Raw genomic sequence first — 21073 nt, 5'->3', positions numbered from 1 at the left:
CTTAAATGGATTGAAGCAGCATACCAAAGTTGGCAAGAAAGAAAAAGCAAAAAAGCCAATTCTACAACTGGCCAATGGAAATAGTCTGGACAGCCAAACTATATGGAATACTGAACACCTTGCAATCATAATAAAATAATTATTACTTGCGACAAATCTGTGAACAGACATAAAGCTCACACAATTCTTGAGACTTGGGTCACATGACTGCTCTCTGTGGAATGATGCCCTCTTGCCTTCTGCCTGGTTGGTTCTGCTGACATTGTCATACTAGCATTGTACCTCCCACAACCATGTAAGAATCTTCTCCAATTAAAATATTAGATAAGGAACCCCAGATTTCTTACTTGCAAGTAGAGTATAAACCAAACTATTATATGAGTGTTTAGAAAGAAGCCACTTTCTTATAACCTGCATAGAGGAAAGATGTCTGCTATCTATAATCCTTTCTGCTCTGTTGAAAGGCTGCTCTGCCCAAGGCATATCTAACATAGGTATACGTAGATGCAGGTATGGCTTCTTGCTTTAAAGTTGCAAAGAACTGCATTCTGTGAATGCCAAAGCATTAGAAGTAATTATGTGTGTCATCCTGATGAAGACACGTATGGGGTAATGAGTTAACTAGAATAGAATGCAATTTTTATTTCGTAGCACTAGATGTTCATAAGAATGTTGAGGAATAATGCCTGTTATGAAATAGGAACTCCCAAGGATCATTATAGGGGAGTTTAAAGCTCTAAATTTGGGGTGGTCATCCACCTGTTCACCAACATGGTATCTGTACTCTCAAATAAATACACTTTTAAATGTTCTATAGCAGAGGTGGGAAACTATGGCCCTTTATGACTTGCGGACTTCCTGAGAATTCTGGGAGTTGAAGTCCATAAGGGCCATAGTTCCCCTCCCCTGTTCTATAGTCATTTGGTCTAAGGATAATTTTAAGCAGATGGCAAACATATTCTTGGTGTCTTAAACTTTGGACATTAGAAGAATCAGAAAGATTGAGGTTGTCAATAAGAAAAGTTCAGAATATCAGCTATTCAGTAACACATTATTCTCTTGTGGGGCAGCATTTAACATAAGCAGGAAAGAATCACATTGCATGACTGTAACACCAGATTATTATGCAACAGTTAAATTTAAATAAAATTAACATGAGCCTATTAGCATACAGCTTTTGCAATTCGTAAAAAAACCTATGAGTAATAACTAAATCCGGTCAAATAGCAGGAAGAGAAGTATAACCAATCAGACCAGAAAGATTTGCTTAAGGGATGTTTCGTCTGGGAGTTTATTAGTCTTCTGTGTTACTATTTTAAACAAACTTTTATTTGGCTCTGGATATTTGAATGGTCCCCTGATGCAAGCCTAAGTTTTTTATTGGTAAGTGATTTCTTTTGAGATCTATCTAACCTGATTAAAACTTTTGGTTTTCCTCGTTAAATACTATGCTACTGTATCTACCTTTGTCTTCAGCAAAGGTGATGTAGCTAATGTCTTCTTCTGTTATGTGACTCCTGTTAAATTAAGAAAAGTTCCAAATTCATCTGCTTTGGTCTCAGGGAAAGGAAACTAAGTTATAATAGAAATCTGCTGTGCTGATTTTTCACAGTCTATGTAAGGAGGAACAGCATAGGTGGAAAGTCTCCACGTTCCATGTTTTATCAGGTTTTAAAGCTGTTTAAAATTGTTTCGAATCAATAGGACCTGTGGTTCTGGAAGGAAATAAATTATGCTTTTTTAACATCTCATTTTGCCTCCCTACACAAAGATAAATTTTCAAGGCTTCCAGCAAAAAATCAAAGGCAGCGGCCAGATTCATGTGCCACATTTATTTGCTTTTGGTTTAGTGTGTTGTGTGTGAACCCAGCCATTGTAACATATAAATCATGGCTTAATGTGTTGTAGCATTTTTACTGTGTCTAAATCTAGCTAACTTGAGTGTTATTCAGTATATCATATTTAAGTAAAGTATCTCTTACTGTGACCCATGATTAAGCAAACTGTTGTTTATTAAATTACAAACACAGCCAATCAAAGCCAAAGGGGCATAAAGCTGCAAGGTAGATGAGACTCAAATCTTTAGGAGGTAGTAACCATTTCAAAGCTAAAGTGAAGGCAGCATTCTAGCACCCTTTGCATCAGATATCAGCTAGTTTGATTCCTATTCTGACATAGCATCTCCCATAAAACCTATGATTTATCTAATTTCTGTTTCCTTATTATATATTTTCTGGTCAACGAAACTGGGTTAAAGCCAAATCAATTAAATTAAACTGACACAATAAGAGGAAAAAAGCAGGAAAAATTTATTGGGGTTTTTTGTGTGTGTGTGGGCGTGTGTGGGTGTGCCTTTCAGTCACTGTAGACAAGTCTTTGCAGTTTTCTTCCCAAGGTTGTATGGAAGTGATTTGCCCTTGACCTTCTTCCCATGAGAATGTCTGGTCCAAAGTCACCTAGATAGCTTTGTCTAAGATAGGACTAGAACTCATAGTGAGAATACCTCTGTGCCCTGGAAATTAAATAGATCACTAGCTGATAAAGCATTTTGTAGCCTTCGGATCCTGATATGTAAGTAATCAAATTAAGCAACTTGTTACCTATAATTACCTATATATTTCGCTTCAGCCAGATATAGTGAATAATATTATATAAAACAGATGAATGTATTGATCTGGGTATTCAGGCTTGCTGTCAGCCTCTGTTTTGCTTGCTTGCTTGCTTATGGTTGCTTTGTTACACTTGCATGCTATCGGCTGCCATAGGAACGGGCGGGGACATGGTAGTGAGGAAGGGAATTACATTGTACTGGAAGAGTACATCTTCTGCGCATGCTGGTGGCTGATGTTTGGACTTGGTCAAGGCCAACTGTTTCGCATACCAACTTGATGAGGCTGTTTGAAGATGCACCCCACATGACATCTTAGGGAGTTGCATATTGGACATTGGTTGGGGAATTGGGGGGGAGGGTGCTGGGTAAATGTTTGATATGTATATGTTCCCAACTTTCTGGCTCAGATCTTGCTTTCCTTTTTTGCTACTTTCACTTCATATCTAGTAAAAGTACTTAATCTCTATTAAAATGGAATTGAGGTTTTTCTTTCTTGGATATTAAAGGAGGCATACCTGGCAATAAGCAATAAGATCTCACTTCGCACCCTTTCCATGGGGGGAACAACCAAATGTCTAACCCCTGCAACAAGCAGGAGAAGAGAATGGCAAGGGTCACAACCCACCAAAAACCAGAGGATGACTGGCAGACAGCTGAAAGAGAGGATCTCATGATGACCTATGCTTTACACCTTCTTCAGGAGGCTTGGGAACGACGGTGTGTCCGTGGAAGTCTCATTGAAAGGGAGAGTAAATTAGCTGAGCAGGCGGAGGGGGGAGCAGAAGACCTGGTTGGCCCTGAAACGTCCCTGGAAACAGCTACTGGAGCTGAGCAAGACGGAGGGGGCCCAGCCACAGCAGCAGCAGTATGAGCTCCCCCAAGAAGGGGGAAAAAACCCCGAAGGCACCAAATGCCTCAGATTCCTCCACTTGGAGTGAACTACGGAGGAGATCCCAAAGAACTGGGGCTTTTTTTACTGCAAGTTTGGCATTACATGCAAGAGTATGGGGAAGTTTTCTCATCGGAAGTGCCCCTGCCCATTTTGTAACTGAACCAATAGAAATGTGGAGGGGGGATCACCAAGAAACCTTGAGTTTCATCGTGGCACCTGGAATGGAAATGGAATCCTTAAGTGAACTGGAGGAAAGGGTGGTTGTGCATTCATTCCGCTAAACGCCCTGAGGGGAAGGGGAGGACATCCCATGTAGCCAATGCTGAAACGAATCTAGCTGCTGCAGTGCAGGAAAAGATTAAAGGAGAAGAGAAAATCCCGAAAGAATATTGAGACCTCAAAGAGGTTTTCAGTGAAAGGGCCTCCAACAAACTACCACCACCACCACTCCGCTGATTGCAGCATTGAAATCATCCCAGGGGAGAAACTCCCTAAGCCCCAGATATACTTGATTACCCCACATGAAATGGAGGAATTACGAAAGTTCATTGACAAAAACTTAAAAAGGGGTTTCATACAACCTGTTAGGCCACGAGTGGCCGCACCTGTATTGTTCAGAGAAAAGAAAGATGGCTGCTTTCGTTTATGCGCTAATTACAAAAACCTTAGCGTGGAAAATGTATACCCCAAGCCACTTATAAAGGATATGTTGGCCCACTTGGGGAAAGGGGAAGATTTTCATGAAGTTGGACCTAAGGGAGGCCTACTATAGAGTCAGAATCAAAGAATCAAAGTGGAAAACTGCTTTCAACTGCCCTTTGGGATACTTCCAATTCAGCGTATTTCCGTTTGGACTGCAGGGGGCACCAGCATTTTTCATGCAATTAATAAATGAACAAACGTCGACGGTAAATTGCAACCGTGCATTTACATCTCACGTAAGATTACAGAAACTGAAAGGAGATGTGCCATATGGGAAAATAAAGCTTTTGCTGTCAGATGGGCTTTGATGACCTGGCGGCACTTCCTAGAGGGAGCGAAATATGGACTGATCATAAAAATTTAGAAGCATTGAAGACCCTGTGTAAGCTGTCACCTAAACAAGTGCGTTGGGCACAACACTTCAACCATTTCAATTTTACCCTCAAATACATCCCCGGAGGAAGGGAGGGGGGAAAATAGAATAGAATTCAATAGAATTCTTTGTTGGCCAAGTGTGATTGGACACACAAGGAATTTGTCTTTGGTGCATATGCTCTCAGTGTACATAAAAGGACAAGATACATTCATCAAGAATCACAAGGTACAACACCTAATGATAGTTATAGGATACAAATAAGCAATGAGGAAACAATACCAGTATAAATCGTAAGGATACAAGCAACACAGTTACAGTCCTGTAGTCATAAGTGGGAGGAGATGGTGTGTCTCAGTGGTGAAGGAATTATTTGTTTAGCAGAGTGATGACATTTGGGGAAAAAATGTTCTTGTGTCTAGTTGTCTTGGTGTGCAGTGCTCTATAGCGTCATTTTGAGGGTAGGAGTTGAAACAAAAAAGAAAGATTATGGGCTGAAAAGTTGAAAAAAAAGACTAAGGCATAAAGTAACAATGCCAGGAATAATGCCTGTATAGACAGGTCATCCAGAACCATCTTCAGCTTAAGGCAATCCTTATTTTAGTGCATTGGAGACAGTGTTATTGTTGGTAGATAGCAGTGGTGGGATACGACCAGTACGCCCCTAAGCCCCGGTAGGGGCGTACCGGTGCCTGCTGGGAGCACCATGTACCATTCCGGTACGGTGCTCCGGAGGGCCCACCTGCCCGCTCTCCTTACTGCTATTTGAGCCAATCGGGGCTTTCGCACACATGCATGGAGCGTACAGCGCCTGCACAATGCTCCACTGAGCAGCTGGAGCGTCACGGGTGGTAAGTACTTATGCGCGTGCTTCGTGTGTACTGCATGCATTCATGTGGTGGATGCTGGGCCCCATTGCAGCAAAGCGGTTGCAACGGGATCCGGAACGCACCACTGGTAGATAGCTTCTTTGGAAGAACTGATGCTCATTGGTACAGTGCATGCACTGCAATCCAGATTCCACTATTGGTATCTTCAGCAGGTATTTCCCCAGAAGTAGAATAAAGAATCTTCTAGAATTAAACTGACCCTAAATAAGAAAAACAGGGGAAGATTTCAGATTGCATCATTAATGATTGCTACAAGACACCTTAAGACACTTATGGCAAAATAGCCTCTGAGACAGAACTTGTTCACTTCAGACTATACTGTATTTTTCAGAGTATAAGATGCAATTTTTTAAAAAAGTTTTTGCACTCTGCAGACCTCCCAAAAACGGCCCATTTTTCATGAAAACGGGCCCATTTTTTGTCAAAAAAGGGCATGCATAGCCTTTAGGAGGCTTATAGAATGCTCCTGGTGGCTCGGGGGGGGGGGGGGCGAAAATGAGCAACAAACGCCCTCTTCTGGTTCTTTCATTAGGAATTAGCATCTTTCTGCACCCTGGAAAGGTGTCTAAGATCTAGACCTAAAATCAGGGGTAAAATTTATTTATTTTTTACTATTGGTTCTGTGGGCATGGCTTGGTGGGTGTGGCAGGAGAAGGACACTACAAAATCCCCATTTCCTTTCCACGCCTGGGGAAAGGATATTGCAAAATCTCCATTCCCACCCCACTCTGGGGCCAGCCAGAGGTAGTATTTGCCAGTTCTCCAAACTACTCAAAATTTCCGCTACCGGTTCTCCAGAACCGGCTGAATTTCACCCCTGCCTAAAATCCTCTGGTCAAAGGTGAGCATTGACACTATTTAGTAAGACCTGGCTCTGAAAATTTGTTTTTTTCCTTAATCCGGAACCACTGCCTTCAAAGAACAGAAAAGAAACGAGTAGATCCAAGCTAACTATAACTGAAAACTATTTTTTTTAAAGGCCACCATTTCTCTTGACAGGAAGGTGAAAATGTAACAATTGTTTTCTTTTCAATCTCAATCCATAGTCACCTCCATGTGGCCTGCGTCAGAGATCATGCATTGGGACTCATAGTTAGGTATCAGGTGGCCTGGAACAACATCTCTCCCAACATCTATAACTTGGTTGTGACTTGCTGTACCCCACCCACCCCACCCCATATTTGCTCTATGATTGATACTCTGACACAGAAAGATACACACCCACATCTTATAGCTCCAACAAGGATTATTCACTAGCTCTTTATATGTCTTTCATATGTAGCGTTTAAGAGTTTGCCTTTAAACAGCAAAGCCAACAGATTTTTCCCATAGCGTAAGAGAATTTACACAATAACATTACTGGTTAATTTGGTTATTCAGCTATTGCAGATTTTCTTTCAGAAGTTTTTGCTTCATGATCACAGTTTTTCACTTGAAAACACTGAACCTCTATAATTAAATAGATTCACGCAGAACTTATTTTGCACAATAAATATTTCCTGTCACTTGGTAGGATGAAAACAGATCATTTGAAAACAAAAATCTAATGCATTAGTTATGGATAATATCATGAACCGAGTTCCTTTGTGGCACTGTCCGAAGGATATCTAAAAGCATTTTCAGTTCAGACCTGCTCAAACAATTCTAATACATTTGCACTCAGTATAAACTTCCCTGACTTAATTGGATCTTGTTCCCAGATAAGTAGGACTGTAGTCTTCATTTGATAGCCCATTGACTTTCTCCTTACAAAAGCAATTATACAGGTAGTCCTCAACTTACAACCACAATTGAGCCCAATGTTTTTATTGCTAAGTGAAATATTTAAGTGAATTTTGTCCCATTTTATGATTTTTCGTGCCACAGTTATGTTGTTAAGTTGTTAAATTAGTAATATGGTTGTTAAGTGAACCTGGCTCCCCCATTGACTTTGCTTGTCAGAAGGTCTCAAACATGAGCCTGGGACATTGCAACCGTAATAATTATGAGTCAATTGTCAAGCATCTGAATTTTGGCCACGGGACTATGTGGCTATTGCAATGGTCGTAAGTGTGAAAAGTGGTCATAACTCACTTTTTTCAGTGCTATTGTAACTTTGAATGGTCATTAAATAAACTGTTATAAGCCAAGGACTTTCAGTGTAAGAAAAAAGAAGTCAAAATAGTCTTAAATCCTTAACATAAGAGGACATGTAATCCAAATCCCTAATCAATATTTCAGAATAGCTTCATGTAGCACTAAAGAAGAGAAGAGAATTCTTGGCCTTAAAAAAAATCAAATGCAAGATTATTGTCCTGTGTTACTGTTAATGGGAATGAAAAAGTTATTTTGTAAACTCTCTTTCTCTTTTTATAGCACTACAATGGATACTTCAGATTCTGTAGCTTCATCTCAAAAACCAAAACAGAAAGGTAACACAAGGAGTACAGAATTATTAGAAACTGGTTTGGGAACAAATAGAACTGTTTGTTTTTGAATTAACTATTAACCGGTGCAATTACACACATTCCTTAAATATTCATACAAAGATAAGCAGGCCAGATAGTAGGCAGACTTTATATACCGAGTTTTGCTAAAATGAACACTTCCAAAAACCACACGCCCACTTAGTTTCTTGCATTATCTTGCAGAAGCATTTGGAAGGGAAGGCTATTTTAAACCATAGTTTGAGTCAGGTTGCTGTGATAATAGCTGGACAGCCCACTGGAATTCTAGATTTAGATATTCCTGATTTGGGTGTAAATTATTTGGATGTAAATCATTCTCTGGACAGGTCAACTTTTAAATGAATGAAATAGTGACACGAAAAATTACTTTTGTACTTAGGGATGTCAGCAGTATTACAAATCTGCAGGTACAATCTAAGTATAAGCGAGTTCAGTCATGCATGGATTTTGCACAGTAAATGTGTGAAACCAATGGCTGTGTTTCCTGTAGTTTTATTACATTGATGTCCATTCTTGTAGATTCTAAAAATTACAGAGTGGCTTTTAATTTATGTAATCAAATTTTTTTTGGGAGGGGGGGAGTACAGCCTAAGGCCCAAAGCCTTGAGTGCAATACTCAGAACCCTTCCAAAAGTATAATTTCAATGTAACAAAGGAAGAAAATGGTAAAGTACATTCACATCAGAGGTGGGTTCCTACCGCTTCGGACTGGTTTGGCTGAGTAGGTAGTAACTTGGCCGGCCACACCCCTGAACAAGATGCCACACCCCTGAACAAGGCACCATAGATGCCACCATCTTGTTTTTTGCTTCTGTGCATCTGCACAAGCAATTTTTTTTATTACTGCGCATGCACGCGTAGTGTGCATCAAGAGCAAGCGTGCGAAGCGCATCCCTGAGCAAACCAGTAGTAACAGAAGTGGGAACACCCCTCCGATTCACATGATTGCATTTCCTTATTAACATTATAAAATTGCCCTTCTTCATCTATAGTCTGAAGAAGGTTGTGCACCCATTGCTTAAGGATATCCTATGTCATTCAAAGTGTAAAATCCTGAAAAAAAAATAGTCAACCTTAGCAAGAAATCAGACCAATGTTAACATTTGGTTAAGCCTGTTGCTAGCAGCTGTTGCAGGTATGTAAAACCACACATCTTGCTTTATGGTAAGTAAATTCTTAAATATATGTATATTTTTCTTTTCATCATTTCAAAGACAGGAAACCAAAACAGAATAAAAAAGCAGAAATACAAGAAGAAAATGAGGATGCAAGTTCTTTGGGGGAGTTAACAGAGAGTCCACAACAAGGTAAAGTACAGAATAACCGTATTGGAAGGGACCTTAGAGATCTTCTAGCCCAACTCCTTGCTCAAGCAGGAGACCTCAGGCAGGATACTAGTTATGGCTAACCTTTTTGTCACTCCATGCCAAAGGCACGCGCATAAACCCATAATCCAAAGTATGCACAACCCCCCATGTGTGCCCCCCATGCATGCGTGTGTGACCTCCCTTTTACTCCCCCCACTCCCCATACATGTGCACACAACTCCCCCATGCACACCAGAGACCCAAAAACCAGCTGGCTGATGGGAGGCATGCACATGCGCAGTGGAGCTCAGCTGGGGCAATGACTTGTGTGCCCGCAGAGAGGGCTCTGTGCGCCACCTGTGGCACATATGCCATAGGTTCACCATTATGGCCTTATACTGTTCCAGAAAAATGTCTGTCCAGTCTCCTCTTAAAAACCTCCAGCGATAAAATTTAACTTCTCCATATGTTTATCTTACCAGGAGCGAGGCCTCAGAGAGTTAATCGGCATCTTAGCTCACACATTGCAGAGCATGTTTTAGAGGGGGGGGAGATACAACGGAATAGACTCATTCAAACCCATGTTCCACCCCTTCTTTTTGCCCCTCCACGCCCCGCCTGGAGGTTCTGGATGCGGCTGAGTCCTCTCCCTCCGTGGCCATTTCCACAGCCTCCCACCAGCCCCCCTCCCCTCCCCAGGCCATTCCCTGACTTCCCAGGCTGACCAATCGGGAGGCTTCCCCTCTCTGTGTGTGTGTTTTCTTACGGCTAGTATTACCTAAATAATATATTATGTATTGTCACAAAGAGAAGTAATATTCATCTGTCTGTATATAAAGTATAAGATGAAAAAAAAATTAAGAGCCAAGGTGGCGCAGTGGTTAAATGCAGCACTGCAGGCTACTGCTAGATCAGCAAGTCAGCGGTTCAAATCTCACCGGCTCAGGGTTGACTCAGCCTTCCATCCTTCCGAGGTGGGTAAAATGAGGACCCAGATTGTTGGGGGCAATATGCTGACTCTCTGTAAACCGCTTAGAGAGGCCTGAAAGGCCTATGAAGCGGTATATAAGTCTACTGCTATTGCTATATTGCTATTGCTATGTTCAACTCTCTTTCTGCCTTTCCCAGAGGACAGGGTTCTTCCAGTTCAGAGAAAAGTGACACAAACTTCCTTCCTCATCGTATCAAATCAACAAACAGCTCCTTGCAGTTAGAACACAGCAATTTTTCAGTAGTATCATTTGGCGTTTAAGTTTAAGCCTAAGTTAAAATTTAAGTCTAAGCTTAAATTCCTTCCACTCCACATCAAAAGTCCAGAGCAACAAACCTGGGAAGATGGCAAAAGCAAAAGTGGATTCTCCCCTTTTGAGCAATAAATTGTGGCTGCTGGTTTCCTGCTGTGATTAACCACAAAAAAAACACTCTGTTCCTTTTCAGGCAGTTGCTTGTCGAAAACTAGGTGCCCATCATTTATGCAGAGAGAATTTGTATATGTGAAAATAGAGGTAAACCTTGACTTACGACCACAGTTGAGGCCAGAATCTCCATTGTTACATTGAGTTGTGCTTATTTTACAACCGTTTCCCTTAACCGTTGTTAAGTAAACCACTGCAGGTGTTAAGTGAATCATGCAATTGTTAAACAAATCTGGCTTCCACCCTTGACTTTGCTTGTCGGAAGCCAGCTGGGGAAATTACACCTGGTGATTACATGACCACCATAGGACAGTGCGACTGTCATAAGTACATGCCAGTTGCCAAGTGCCTGGTCATGTGGCCATGGGGATATTAGAACGGTTATGAGTGTGAAAAATAGTCGTATGTCACTTTTTCAGTGCTGTTGTAACTGAATTGTAACTAAATTAATAGTTGTAAGTCAAGGTCTACAGATATATACATACATGTTCTCTCTCTCTCTCACACACACACACACATATACAGACACATAATTTCTGAAAACGGCAGAAAAGTCTAAGAGCCACATAAGCTCATCAATTCCCAGAATTTCCATCCCTTTCTGCATGTCCCAGACCTCTATTCCCTCTTTCCTTCCCCAGAATACTGAGGGATAAATCTTTTTTGCAAGTCTGGATGGTTGCTGCCAGTGGTGAAATCTAAAAGTTTTCGCTACTGGTTCTGTGGGTGTGGCTCGGTGGGCATGGCTTGGTGGGCATGTGACCAGGTGGGCGTGGCTTGGTGGTCATGGTCATGTGACCGAGTGAGCTCCAAAACCCACTTTCATACTTCACACACCAACAACACAAAAGCTGCACAACTAACTAACACAATGCAAAAGCAGCTGGACTTCATACAAAATGGTTCCTGCAAGCAGGAACCTCACAGAGTCACGGTTAGGACTAATAGGTAGTAAAAATGCTTTAAAAAAGTAAAAGAAAAAAAGAAAAAAAGTTCCACCATCCCCCAGCACAGCTGATTGTCAAACAGCTGATAGTCAGAACCTTTTTTTAAAAACTTTTTAAAGCATTTTTTTTACTACCACTTGGGTGAATAGATAGTAAAAAATGCTTTTAAAAAAGTTTTAAAAAGGTTCATCAGCTGTGCCACACGATCATGGTAACATTTTCTTTTACTTTTTAAAAGCATTTTTTACTACTGATTCGATGAACCAGAAACATTTGTTACTACTGGTTCCAGCGAACCAGCTGGAACTGGTAGCATTTAACCCCTGGCTGATGCCCTCAAGAAATCCTTTTCCTTTGTTTTCAAATCAGTCTTTTCCTAGCAAACAATTTTACAAATGGGCGGCATTTCTCTGAAAACAGTTTTTTTTTTCCTTTGTCATCATGAGGATTCGCCTTTTGAAGATTCATGAAAATTGAAGAGTAAAACAAAAATAATGAAGGAGGATTGGAATATCATAGCTTCATTTATATGAAAATCTTTCTGCTATTTCATTTTGTTTTTCTTTATTTGAAAAATCTCCATGTTTTAATACCAGCATGAGTTAGAACCATTCTGAACAACCATGTATTGATTTGTTAATTTTGTATATCTTTGTCATTTTAGATCTGTCCAGTGAAATTATTCCATACTCTGAAACAGGTATGAGGTGCACATCAGAAGCTCTGCTTTTTGTTGTAGAATCTGAGGGCTTCTAAGTAGAGAATCAGTGGTGTGGTGATTAAAGCATCAGGCCATGAGTTCTAGTCCCACCTTGGGCACAGAGCCAGCTGAGTGACCTTGGGCCAGTCACTTTCGCTCAGCCCTAAGAAGGAGGCAATGACAACACTTCTGAAAAACCTTGCCAAGAAAACTGCAGGAATCCTGAAAATCAGACACAATTGAATGGAAGGGGGGAAAAACTAAAGCCCAATCCTTTTTCCTCCTCTCCACTACTTTGGCATTGCCAATTTTCATGCATCTCTTGTCTCCTCCTGACCTAGTTGCAGGTGTGGGCTGCTACAAATTCATCCAGGTTCAGGAGAACCCGTAGCTAACATTATGGCTGGTTCAGAGAACCTCCAAATCCCACCCCTGGCTGGCCCCACCCACTCCTTCCCTCCCACCCCACCCCTCCAAAGAGTCTGCACGTGGCCCATTTTGGAGGTGAGGTAAGTAAGTGCAGGGTCCACACAGCGGCTCAGGGAGGGGAAAAACAGGCCTTCCAGAAGTTCTGGAAGGCCTGTTTCTGGCCTCCGGAGATTGGGCAAAGCAGTTTTCACTCTCCCAGAGGCTTGAGGAAAGCTTCTGGAACCTGGGGGTGGTGAAAACGCCCCCCTCCCGAGGTGCAGTGGCTCACTAGGCCACACCCACCATGGCCATGCGCACCTAGCAATTGGGGAGAGAACCCGTTGCTGAAATTTTTGAAGCCAACCCCTGCCTAGTTGTCATGTTGAGAGACCAAGAGAACAAATGGAGGCATTTGGAAATGAATTATCTTGGCCGCCTTGGTTTAAGCAAGTAGCAAAACAAACTGGAAGAGCAGTCAGGAGGGTTCAGCACTGAATCTCCTGCAGGGAAAGATCCTCAGTGCAAGTTTGCCCCAACCTTCCAGAAGTACTGGACTACAATTATTAATTAAATTAAGTTCATTAATTTTGTTTAAGTTAAGCTTTTTAATATTGTTTTCAAGTCTGTCATCTGCCGTTGTGTTGTGAGGTTAGTTGTTTGGTTGCAGATATTTCATTATCAGATTAGATAACCTCATCAGTGTTAATGAAGGTGGGGTTTGCTTTCTGTTTCTGTACAGTAGCTTGCTCTTCCAGTGTTGGTTGGTATGTGGTTTTCTCCTTGGTAATGTCTTGATTTGTGTATTGTTTTCTGCTTTATTATTGGTCTGGTGTTAATCTGCTAGTGGCCACTGCAACAAAGGTTTTATTTTGTGTTTTGCATCTTTAAAAAATAATAATAATGGTTTTAGTCAATTAATTATAATCACACTAGGGTGATAAACAAGAAAAGTGATATGAAAGTGAAAAGTGATACAAAAGTGATAGCCTCACAATTTTCAAATCTTTGTAGTTGAAAAAAAAACTTTCTACTGTATATAACCCAAATGTTCTTGGCACATACATATTCTAAACAAATCAGGCTTGTGGTTTCTAAACAGTTTTTTTTTTAAGCAAAGGCCTAGATTAAGTAGTCATACATTTAAAAGTAAAGATTCTGAGCTTAAGAAAGTTTGTGTCTCAGAGCTAAAGAAACTTTAGGGCAATCCAGCACAAGAATTCTGGCTGGCCTAATGATATTTAGAATTCCTTCATTACCGTGAATATTAAATAATGTTTTATTTAAGAAAACAGTAAATAGAACATCACTGAATATCACAAACTCCAATATGATCTCTAACAAGAATAGAAATCCTTGATCTGTTGCAGGCAGTTAGCAATTTCTCAAAATCATTCTTTATATCTTACTTATGCAAACAAAAATGCATATGGTCTTACTTCAAATATCTCAAGGCAGCTGGGAGTACTATCATTTTTCGCTCCTCAGTTCTATTGTAACAAGCATGATATTATGCGTAAATGAAATCCTTTTTAAACAAAGAAATGCCTTTTTAAAATGCAAACTTGTTATTTACCAGAAAAATCAGGGACAGAAGGAACACCTGCAATTGGTAAATATAATAGTTTAAAATTCTATATGTTTTCTTCTGCACAATATGTACGTTTCATTTGTGTCATATGTTAGTTATTTGTCTAAGATTTGAAAAACTAAGCACCCTTGGCTGGTAGTTTCTCATCAGAAGGGACATCATTTTTGAAAAAAACAAAAATATTGTATGGATCTCAAATACTGGCTCTTTTGAAGGAACAGTTGATGGGATAAATTCTCTGATTTACCTCCCCTGTGCTGGGATAGGAAATATAGAAGTTTGTTCTTAATGCTGTTTATCCAGTTAGTCAAGGAAGCACTATGCATCCCCCTGATTTATAGGAAGTGAAAGAGTCTGTACAGTACGGTAATTGATAGAGATCAGTAGAAAGATTGAATTGCTGCTCTCAGGTCACCAGTGTCTAAAATTCTAAAACAGTTCCTAACAATAGTTCTTCTCTTCATATTAGAATGTCCAAGGAATTGAGCCCATTGGATAAAAGCAGGATCTTTAATGTAAAGGGTAGTACATTGTCCCTATCCAATGCTTGATGGTAAACAGATAGTTGTCAGCTTCAATGCCTTAATTGAGTTAAAGGGGCTTGGGGGTGGGGGGTGGGGTTGCCAAACCATACATTTTAATTCAAATTTCATTTCTCACAGTGTGTGACAATGGTGTCTGTCACTCAAGATGGTGGGTTCCAAGGATTCGGAAAGATGGTAAGAATATAACTGATCACAAACTTAAATCACAAATTCTTCTCTCTGTGAGGCAAGGCTTAAGCCCAGATGTTTAGATTTCTATCCTAGACTGTCATAACTAAATTAACAAAAGAACATTCATATCCTGTGTTTTCTGATTAATGTACATGGGGAAGTATTTTCCTTACTGACTCTAGGGGAAGTTAGTTAACCTACTGAACTGCTGTTTAAGTTATAAAAATATTCATATTATGCATATATATCCAGATGTGTGTATGAGTGTGTGTGTATGTAATATGTATGTGTGTATATGTATATGTATATGTATATGTATATGTGTATGTGTATGTGTATGTGTATGTGTATGTGTATGTGTATGTGTATGTGTATGTGTATGTGTATGTGTATGTGTATGTGTATGTGTATGTATGTATGTATGTATGTATGTATGTGTATGCATATGTATACACACACAAATACACACACTATATGTTTGCATACAATTTCCAACATTAGATCTTTATTTTCATGGAAATATATGAAATTACAGCCGTTAAATTACAGCCTTAAATATTTTCTTTTTTTTTTCAGATGAATTCTTCCATTTTGTCATTATTTGTTTTGCTGTTGGAATGTTATTAGTCTGCTATTATAAATATAACAGTAAGTGAACATTACAATGTATTGATTTTACATGGAGAAAGAAAGAGCAAAATATAATCTCATTCATAATCTCATTCTTTCTTTCTGTAGACTGGACAATTTCCACTGGAATTGGCTTGATGACCTTTGCTGTCCTAGAAACAACAGGAATATATTTTGGCCTTTGTGAGTGTTTCATCTGTATTGATTAGTGCACTAGTAAATCAAGCTGCCTTATATTCATAATTTAAGAGGTCACTATGATGGAAATAAGCAATTCTTCAATAATTCAAACTAATGGTCAACTATATTAATTACCTACTTGGTTGCTTTTCTGACACAGGATTTCTTGTTTCTTTTCTACTAGGGCAACGCATTCGAAGTATCCTGGAAGCTTTCATCCCCCTTGTTCAAAGACTCAGAATGCCTGGTAATTCTTGTCCCCCCCCCCCTTTTTGAAACCCTGTGCAACTTTCAAGGTCATGTTTGAGAAAAAGGTCTCCACTGTCAGGAATCTAAGCCAAATATGACTTGTTTGGATTGGATTTAGCTCATTTGTAAAGAAGGCTACTCTTGATGAACCAAGAGTGGTGCAGTGGTTAGAGTGCAGTGCTGCAGGCTACTTCTGCTGACTGCTGGCTGCTGCAACTTGACAGTGTGGATCTCACCAGGCTCAAGGTTGACTCAGCTTTCCATCCTTCTGAGGTTGGTAAAATAAGGACCCAGAATGTTGGGGGCAATATATTGACTTTGTAAACCGCTTAGAGTGGGTTGTAAAAGTACAGTGAAGCGGTATATAAGTCTAAATGCTATTGCTACTGCTATTATAAGCTGGTTTATAATTTGATTTATACTTAGCTGCTTGTGCAAATCATAGAACATAGATTAATAGGGTTGGAAGGGACCTGGGAGGTCTTCTAGTCCATGGGGTCCCTAACCCCAGGTCCACAGACCAGGACTGGTCCACAGACTGTTGGGAAACGGGCTGCGCAAGTGTTAGATGAGCACGAAACCATCACTCCCCCTTGCTCGCCACCACCATCATCACCGGTCTGTCCATGGAGCCAGAAAGATTGGGGACCGCTGTTTCTAGTCCAACCCCCTGCTCACACAGGAAAACCTATACCATTCCAGAGAAATGGTTTTTCAGTCTCTTCTTGAAAACCTCCAACGATGAAGCACCCGCAACTTCTGAAGGCAAGTTGTTCCATTGGTTGATTGTTCTCACCATTAGGAAATTTCTCCTTAGTTCTAAGTTGGATCTTACACCCCTTACTTCTTGTCCTGCCCAGTGGTGGGTTTCAAAAATTTTTCGAACCTACTCTGTGGGTGTGGCCTCATTTGTGGGAGTGGCTTGCCAGTCATGTGCTTTTTCTTTTTCTTTTTCTTTCTTTCTTTCTTTCTTTCTTTCTTTCTTTCTTTCTCTCTCTCTCTCTCTCTCTCTCTCTCTTTCCTTCCTTTTGCCTCTCTGTCCCGTTTTCCTTTTTTTCTTTCACCTCTCTCTCACTTTTTCTCTTTTTTTCTTTATTTCTTTCTTCCCTTCTTTCTCTTTCTCTTTCTCTCTCTCTGTGAGTCTGTCTGGCTGTGTGTGTCTGTGTGTGTGTATGTGTGTCAGTGGTGAGTTTTAAAAAAAATTTGGACCCTCTTCTGTAGGTGTGGACTGCTTTCTGGTGAAACCTCTTCTAAACGGTTCAGTAGATTTGACGAACCGGTTCTACCGAACTGGTGCGAACTGGTAGGAACCCACCTCTGCCCTGCCCTCTTGCACTTTGGGAAATAGATCTACCCCTTTTCCTCTGTGAAAGTCCCTCAAGAACTGGGAGACTGTTATCATGTCCCCCATAATCCTTCTCTTCAATACACTAGAACATACCCAACCTTCATCAAAGGATTTAGCTTCCAGACCCTTTACTAGCTTTGTGGCTCTTCTCTGCACTCTTTCCAAGGCCTCAGCTCTTTTTATATCATTGTGACCAGAACTGGATCCAACAAGGTTTATTCCATAATCTCTGGCTGCGCAAATCTCAGTTTAGAGCAGCACAAACCTCACCTAAATGAAATAATTAAAAAGGTAGAGGTTCCTCCACACATGCATGCTAGTCGTTCCTGACACTAGGGGGCGGTGTTCATCTCCGTTTCTAAGCCAAAGAGCCAGCGTTGTCCGAAGACGTCTCCATGGTCATGTGGCCAGCATGTCTAAATGCCGAAAGCGCACGGAATGCTATTACCTTCCCACCAAAGAGGTCCCTATTTTTCTACTTACATTTTTATGTACTTTTGAACTGCTAGGTTGGCAGAAGCTGGGACAAGAAACAGGAGCTCGCTCTGTTACGCAGTGCTAGGGATTCAAACTTCTGAACTGCTGACCTTCTGATTGACAAGCTCAGTTACTTAGCCACTAAGCCACCGTGTCCCACTAAGTGAAATGATTATTAAATGCATCTCTAAAAGTTCATCTTTGCTGCATTTCTGGAAACATATATTAATATTTAGTTAAAAATTCATCTTTGTGATGCCTTTTTCTTTGTTTTTATTATGTAGGTTTCAAAAAGCTTAACTAAGCCAGAAATCTTAAGAGCACTGCAAAAATCGTGTTTGGTTTCATGACTGCAGTGACAACTGTAACAATGTGCAAACAATATAAATGTCTGGGCTAAAGAATTGAGATCCTAGGACTGGAGCTGATAAGATGGGATGAAGAGCTTGGGCCATCCAAACACAGCACAGACGCCATCGACAGCTCCACAACTGCCTGAAAGGAAATGGCCTTCAAGCAGTCCTTTACAAAGAATGGGTTGGAGAAATCAACTCAGGATTTAAACCATGGCACATGCATATAATATAGCTAGACTTCCAGACTCTTTAGAAGCTGTTTTTATCATTATTAGAGATGCTGGTACTGCAATAAAGTTTCTTATCTATCCCCAAGACTTGTCCTTGAATTTTCTGCCTAGTTTGTGACTTTGTGTCTATGTCACCAGAGAGGGATTTATTGTAGTGTAGATCAGAGGTTCGGACGAACCGTAGTGGTTTGGCAGCCTGAGTCGCTGGAACCAGCAGTGACCAATGCCTGCCACCCCCGCAAACTGGTTCTCCTACGGGGCTGCCATCTTGGTTTTCAGTTCTGTGCATGCGCAGAACAATTGTAATTGCACAAGTTGATTTTTTTTCTTTTTTCCACATTTTCCACATGTGCAGACCTACTCTTGTGCAAATGTGCACAAGGGCAGTGCGCATCCAGTGTGAGCACACACACACACACACAATTTTTATGCGCACGGAACCGGCAGTAATGGAGGGAGCAACCCACCTCTGGTGCAGATCTGTCAGAGATCCAGTATCTATTCTTTTTCCTTGATGAGGCTTGGAACAAGGCAATCCTTCCAGAGAGTGGTAGCAGATAAGAGATTCGATTACTTATCTAATAATGATTACAACTCTTCATTAGCATTAGCCTTAGTACAGGTAGTCCTTTCGTAAGAACTCCCCTGTTTAGCAACCATTCAAATTACAGATATAGTTCTCAACTTACACTTCATTTAGTGACCATTCAAAGTTACAACAGTTACAACAAAGTTACAAAGTGACTTACGACTGTTTTTCACACCTACGACCATTGTAGCATCCCATGGTCACATGACCAAAATTCGGTTCCTATTTAAGAGGGTTGCAGTGTCCTGTGGTCGCATGATCAGCTTTTGCGAACTTCTGCCAGCAAAGTCAACAGGGAATCCACATTTCACTGAATGACCATGTTGCTAACTTAACAAATGCAATGATTCACTTGGCAACTGTGGAAAGAAAAGTAGTAAAATGGGGCAAAACTCCCTTAACATGTGTTTCCCTTAGCAACATAAATTTGGGGCTCAATCGTGGTCGTAACTTGAGCACCACCTGTATGACCGTGTTGAAAAGATATCTGTTCTGACCTAGACTTCCCAAGAGGATGAAGCAAACTCCTTGTCTTGACAAAAGCCCCTTTTATTAATTTACTGTGAATTCTGTTCATTCACATCTAGCAAAGTCTTTCAAGGGAAGATTTATGGTCACAGACTGGCAGGCCGATATATGCAAAACTTATTCTCCATATAAGTTATAATCTTCTATGTATACATTTACTGAGAAATCACAGACTCCTCCCGCTTTTTAAACCAAAAAGAACAATTTTTCAAATGCTAATCTTGGAAATGTAATATTGTCTTTGGCTCCCTCTCGTGGCTTCTGTAACCCTTGCAACAATTATACAGTGCTCTGAAGTATTTCAATAACAGGACATTCTGCTCACTCTTCATAAGCGTCAGTATAATCGTTGCAGATTCCTTTAACCACAGTTCATGCTATGAAAATGCTTTACAATCTATGTCTAACTTCTACATCTTGTTGTTTAACCCATGTAAAAGTTATAAATTATGCATAAATTACAATTAAATCACAGGAAAGAAAAGTTTTACTTATCACCACAATTTTCACTTTTGGATGCGTATAGAAGTTTTGAAATTCTCTTGAAGTCCCCTTCTGTTTATCTAGCCTCCTCCATAACTGTAAATCCAACTAGACTAGGGAGTGCAGTTTTCACTTTAAGATAATTCTTGAGATAAACATTTTCTGAAGCTTTTGAAGTTGTCTCCTCTCATGCAAGAGGATTATAAATCCAATTCAGTTGTGAGTGTGTTTGTGTGTGCGCGTGCATGTGTGAGAAAGAGAGAGAGAGAGAAAGAGTGATGAATGCAATAACACTTCACAGAACACTTTTATTATGAGTTTCATCAGAACAGTTAAAGAGGGCTCTTTGAGCATTTGAAAGAGATGCTTTGCAATTCACAAACACCTTCACAAACATTAAAGCAGCTGTGTCTTTTGTAACACATGTGAGGCTACTTGTGCCTCTTACAGGCTGCCTGCCTCTCTGTGTGTATGCACAACCACTTCATTTCCCTGTCCAGAGGCAGTGTTTGTCTGGTGGAAAACTCTTGAAGCAGTTGGACAAGCTCTGCAGAGGAAATGACTCCTTTAATGCCTTAAGAAAGGGTGTTTTGTGTACACTAATATGGTTTGTGACATAACCTTGCACAGCCCTGCAACTGAGGCTCTACAAATGGAGAGAATATGAGTAAAATACATATGCTAATTATATATAAATCAATACTTTTCTGTTTACTCATTCTAAGGAGGAAGTGTATTGTAGCTCCCACACAGTGGCGTGCGGTGAGGTTTATGGCTGGTGAGGCAAAAAGAAAGAAAGCGGCTTTTGGCCACCTCGGCGCTATGTCCAACATAGAGGCATCCCACGGCTGCACCTGTCCCAAGCCTGGCCCTTCTCTCCGGCTCCTCTGCAGAGCGGTGGCGGGTTGGCGGCTCTGCCAGCGGAGCGTCCCGCTGCGCCTGGCTTTTGCTTCCCACCCAGAGGATGGCCGGCCTGATAGGCAGCCTCTTGGGCTCTCAATTCGTGG

At 40.7% G+C, this 21073-nt stretch overlaps 1 protein-coding gene across 1 annotated transcript; it reads left to right on the top strand.

The window, feature by feature from the left end:
- The first annotated feature begins 1239 nt into the window (after window positions 1-1239).
- Window positions 1240-18551, top strand: TMEM40 (transmembrane protein 40). Its single transcript, XM_087709053.1, has 10 exons — window positions 1240-1383; window positions 7824-7879; window positions 9130-9222; window positions 12249-12284; window positions 14269-14301; window positions 14943-14999; window positions 15573-15644; window positions 15735-15809; window positions 15991-16053; window positions 18165-18551. Exons 2-10 carry the CDS (start codon window positions 7831-7833, stop codon window positions 18182-18184), a joined length of 498 nt encoding a protein of 165 aa, XP_087565179.1. The 5' UTR covers window positions 1240-1383; window positions 7824-7830; the 3' UTR covers window positions 18185-18551.
- Window positions 18552-21073: the final 2522 nt, after the last annotated feature.

The sequence above is a fragment of the Thamnophis sirtalis genome, unplaced genomic scaffold (assembly GCF_051295495.1).
Source record: "Thamnophis sirtalis isolate CommonGarterSnake01/CBP01778 unplaced genomic scaffold, rThaSir2_p1.2 scaffold_3, whole genome shotgun sequence".
NCBI classification, from domain to species: Eukaryota; Metazoa; Chordata; class Lepidosauria; order Squamata; family Natricidae; genus Thamnophis; species Thamnophis sirtalis.
The sequence above is the reverse complement of the archived record's forward strand: the minus strand, read 5'-3'. Positions and strand labels throughout refer to the sequence as shown.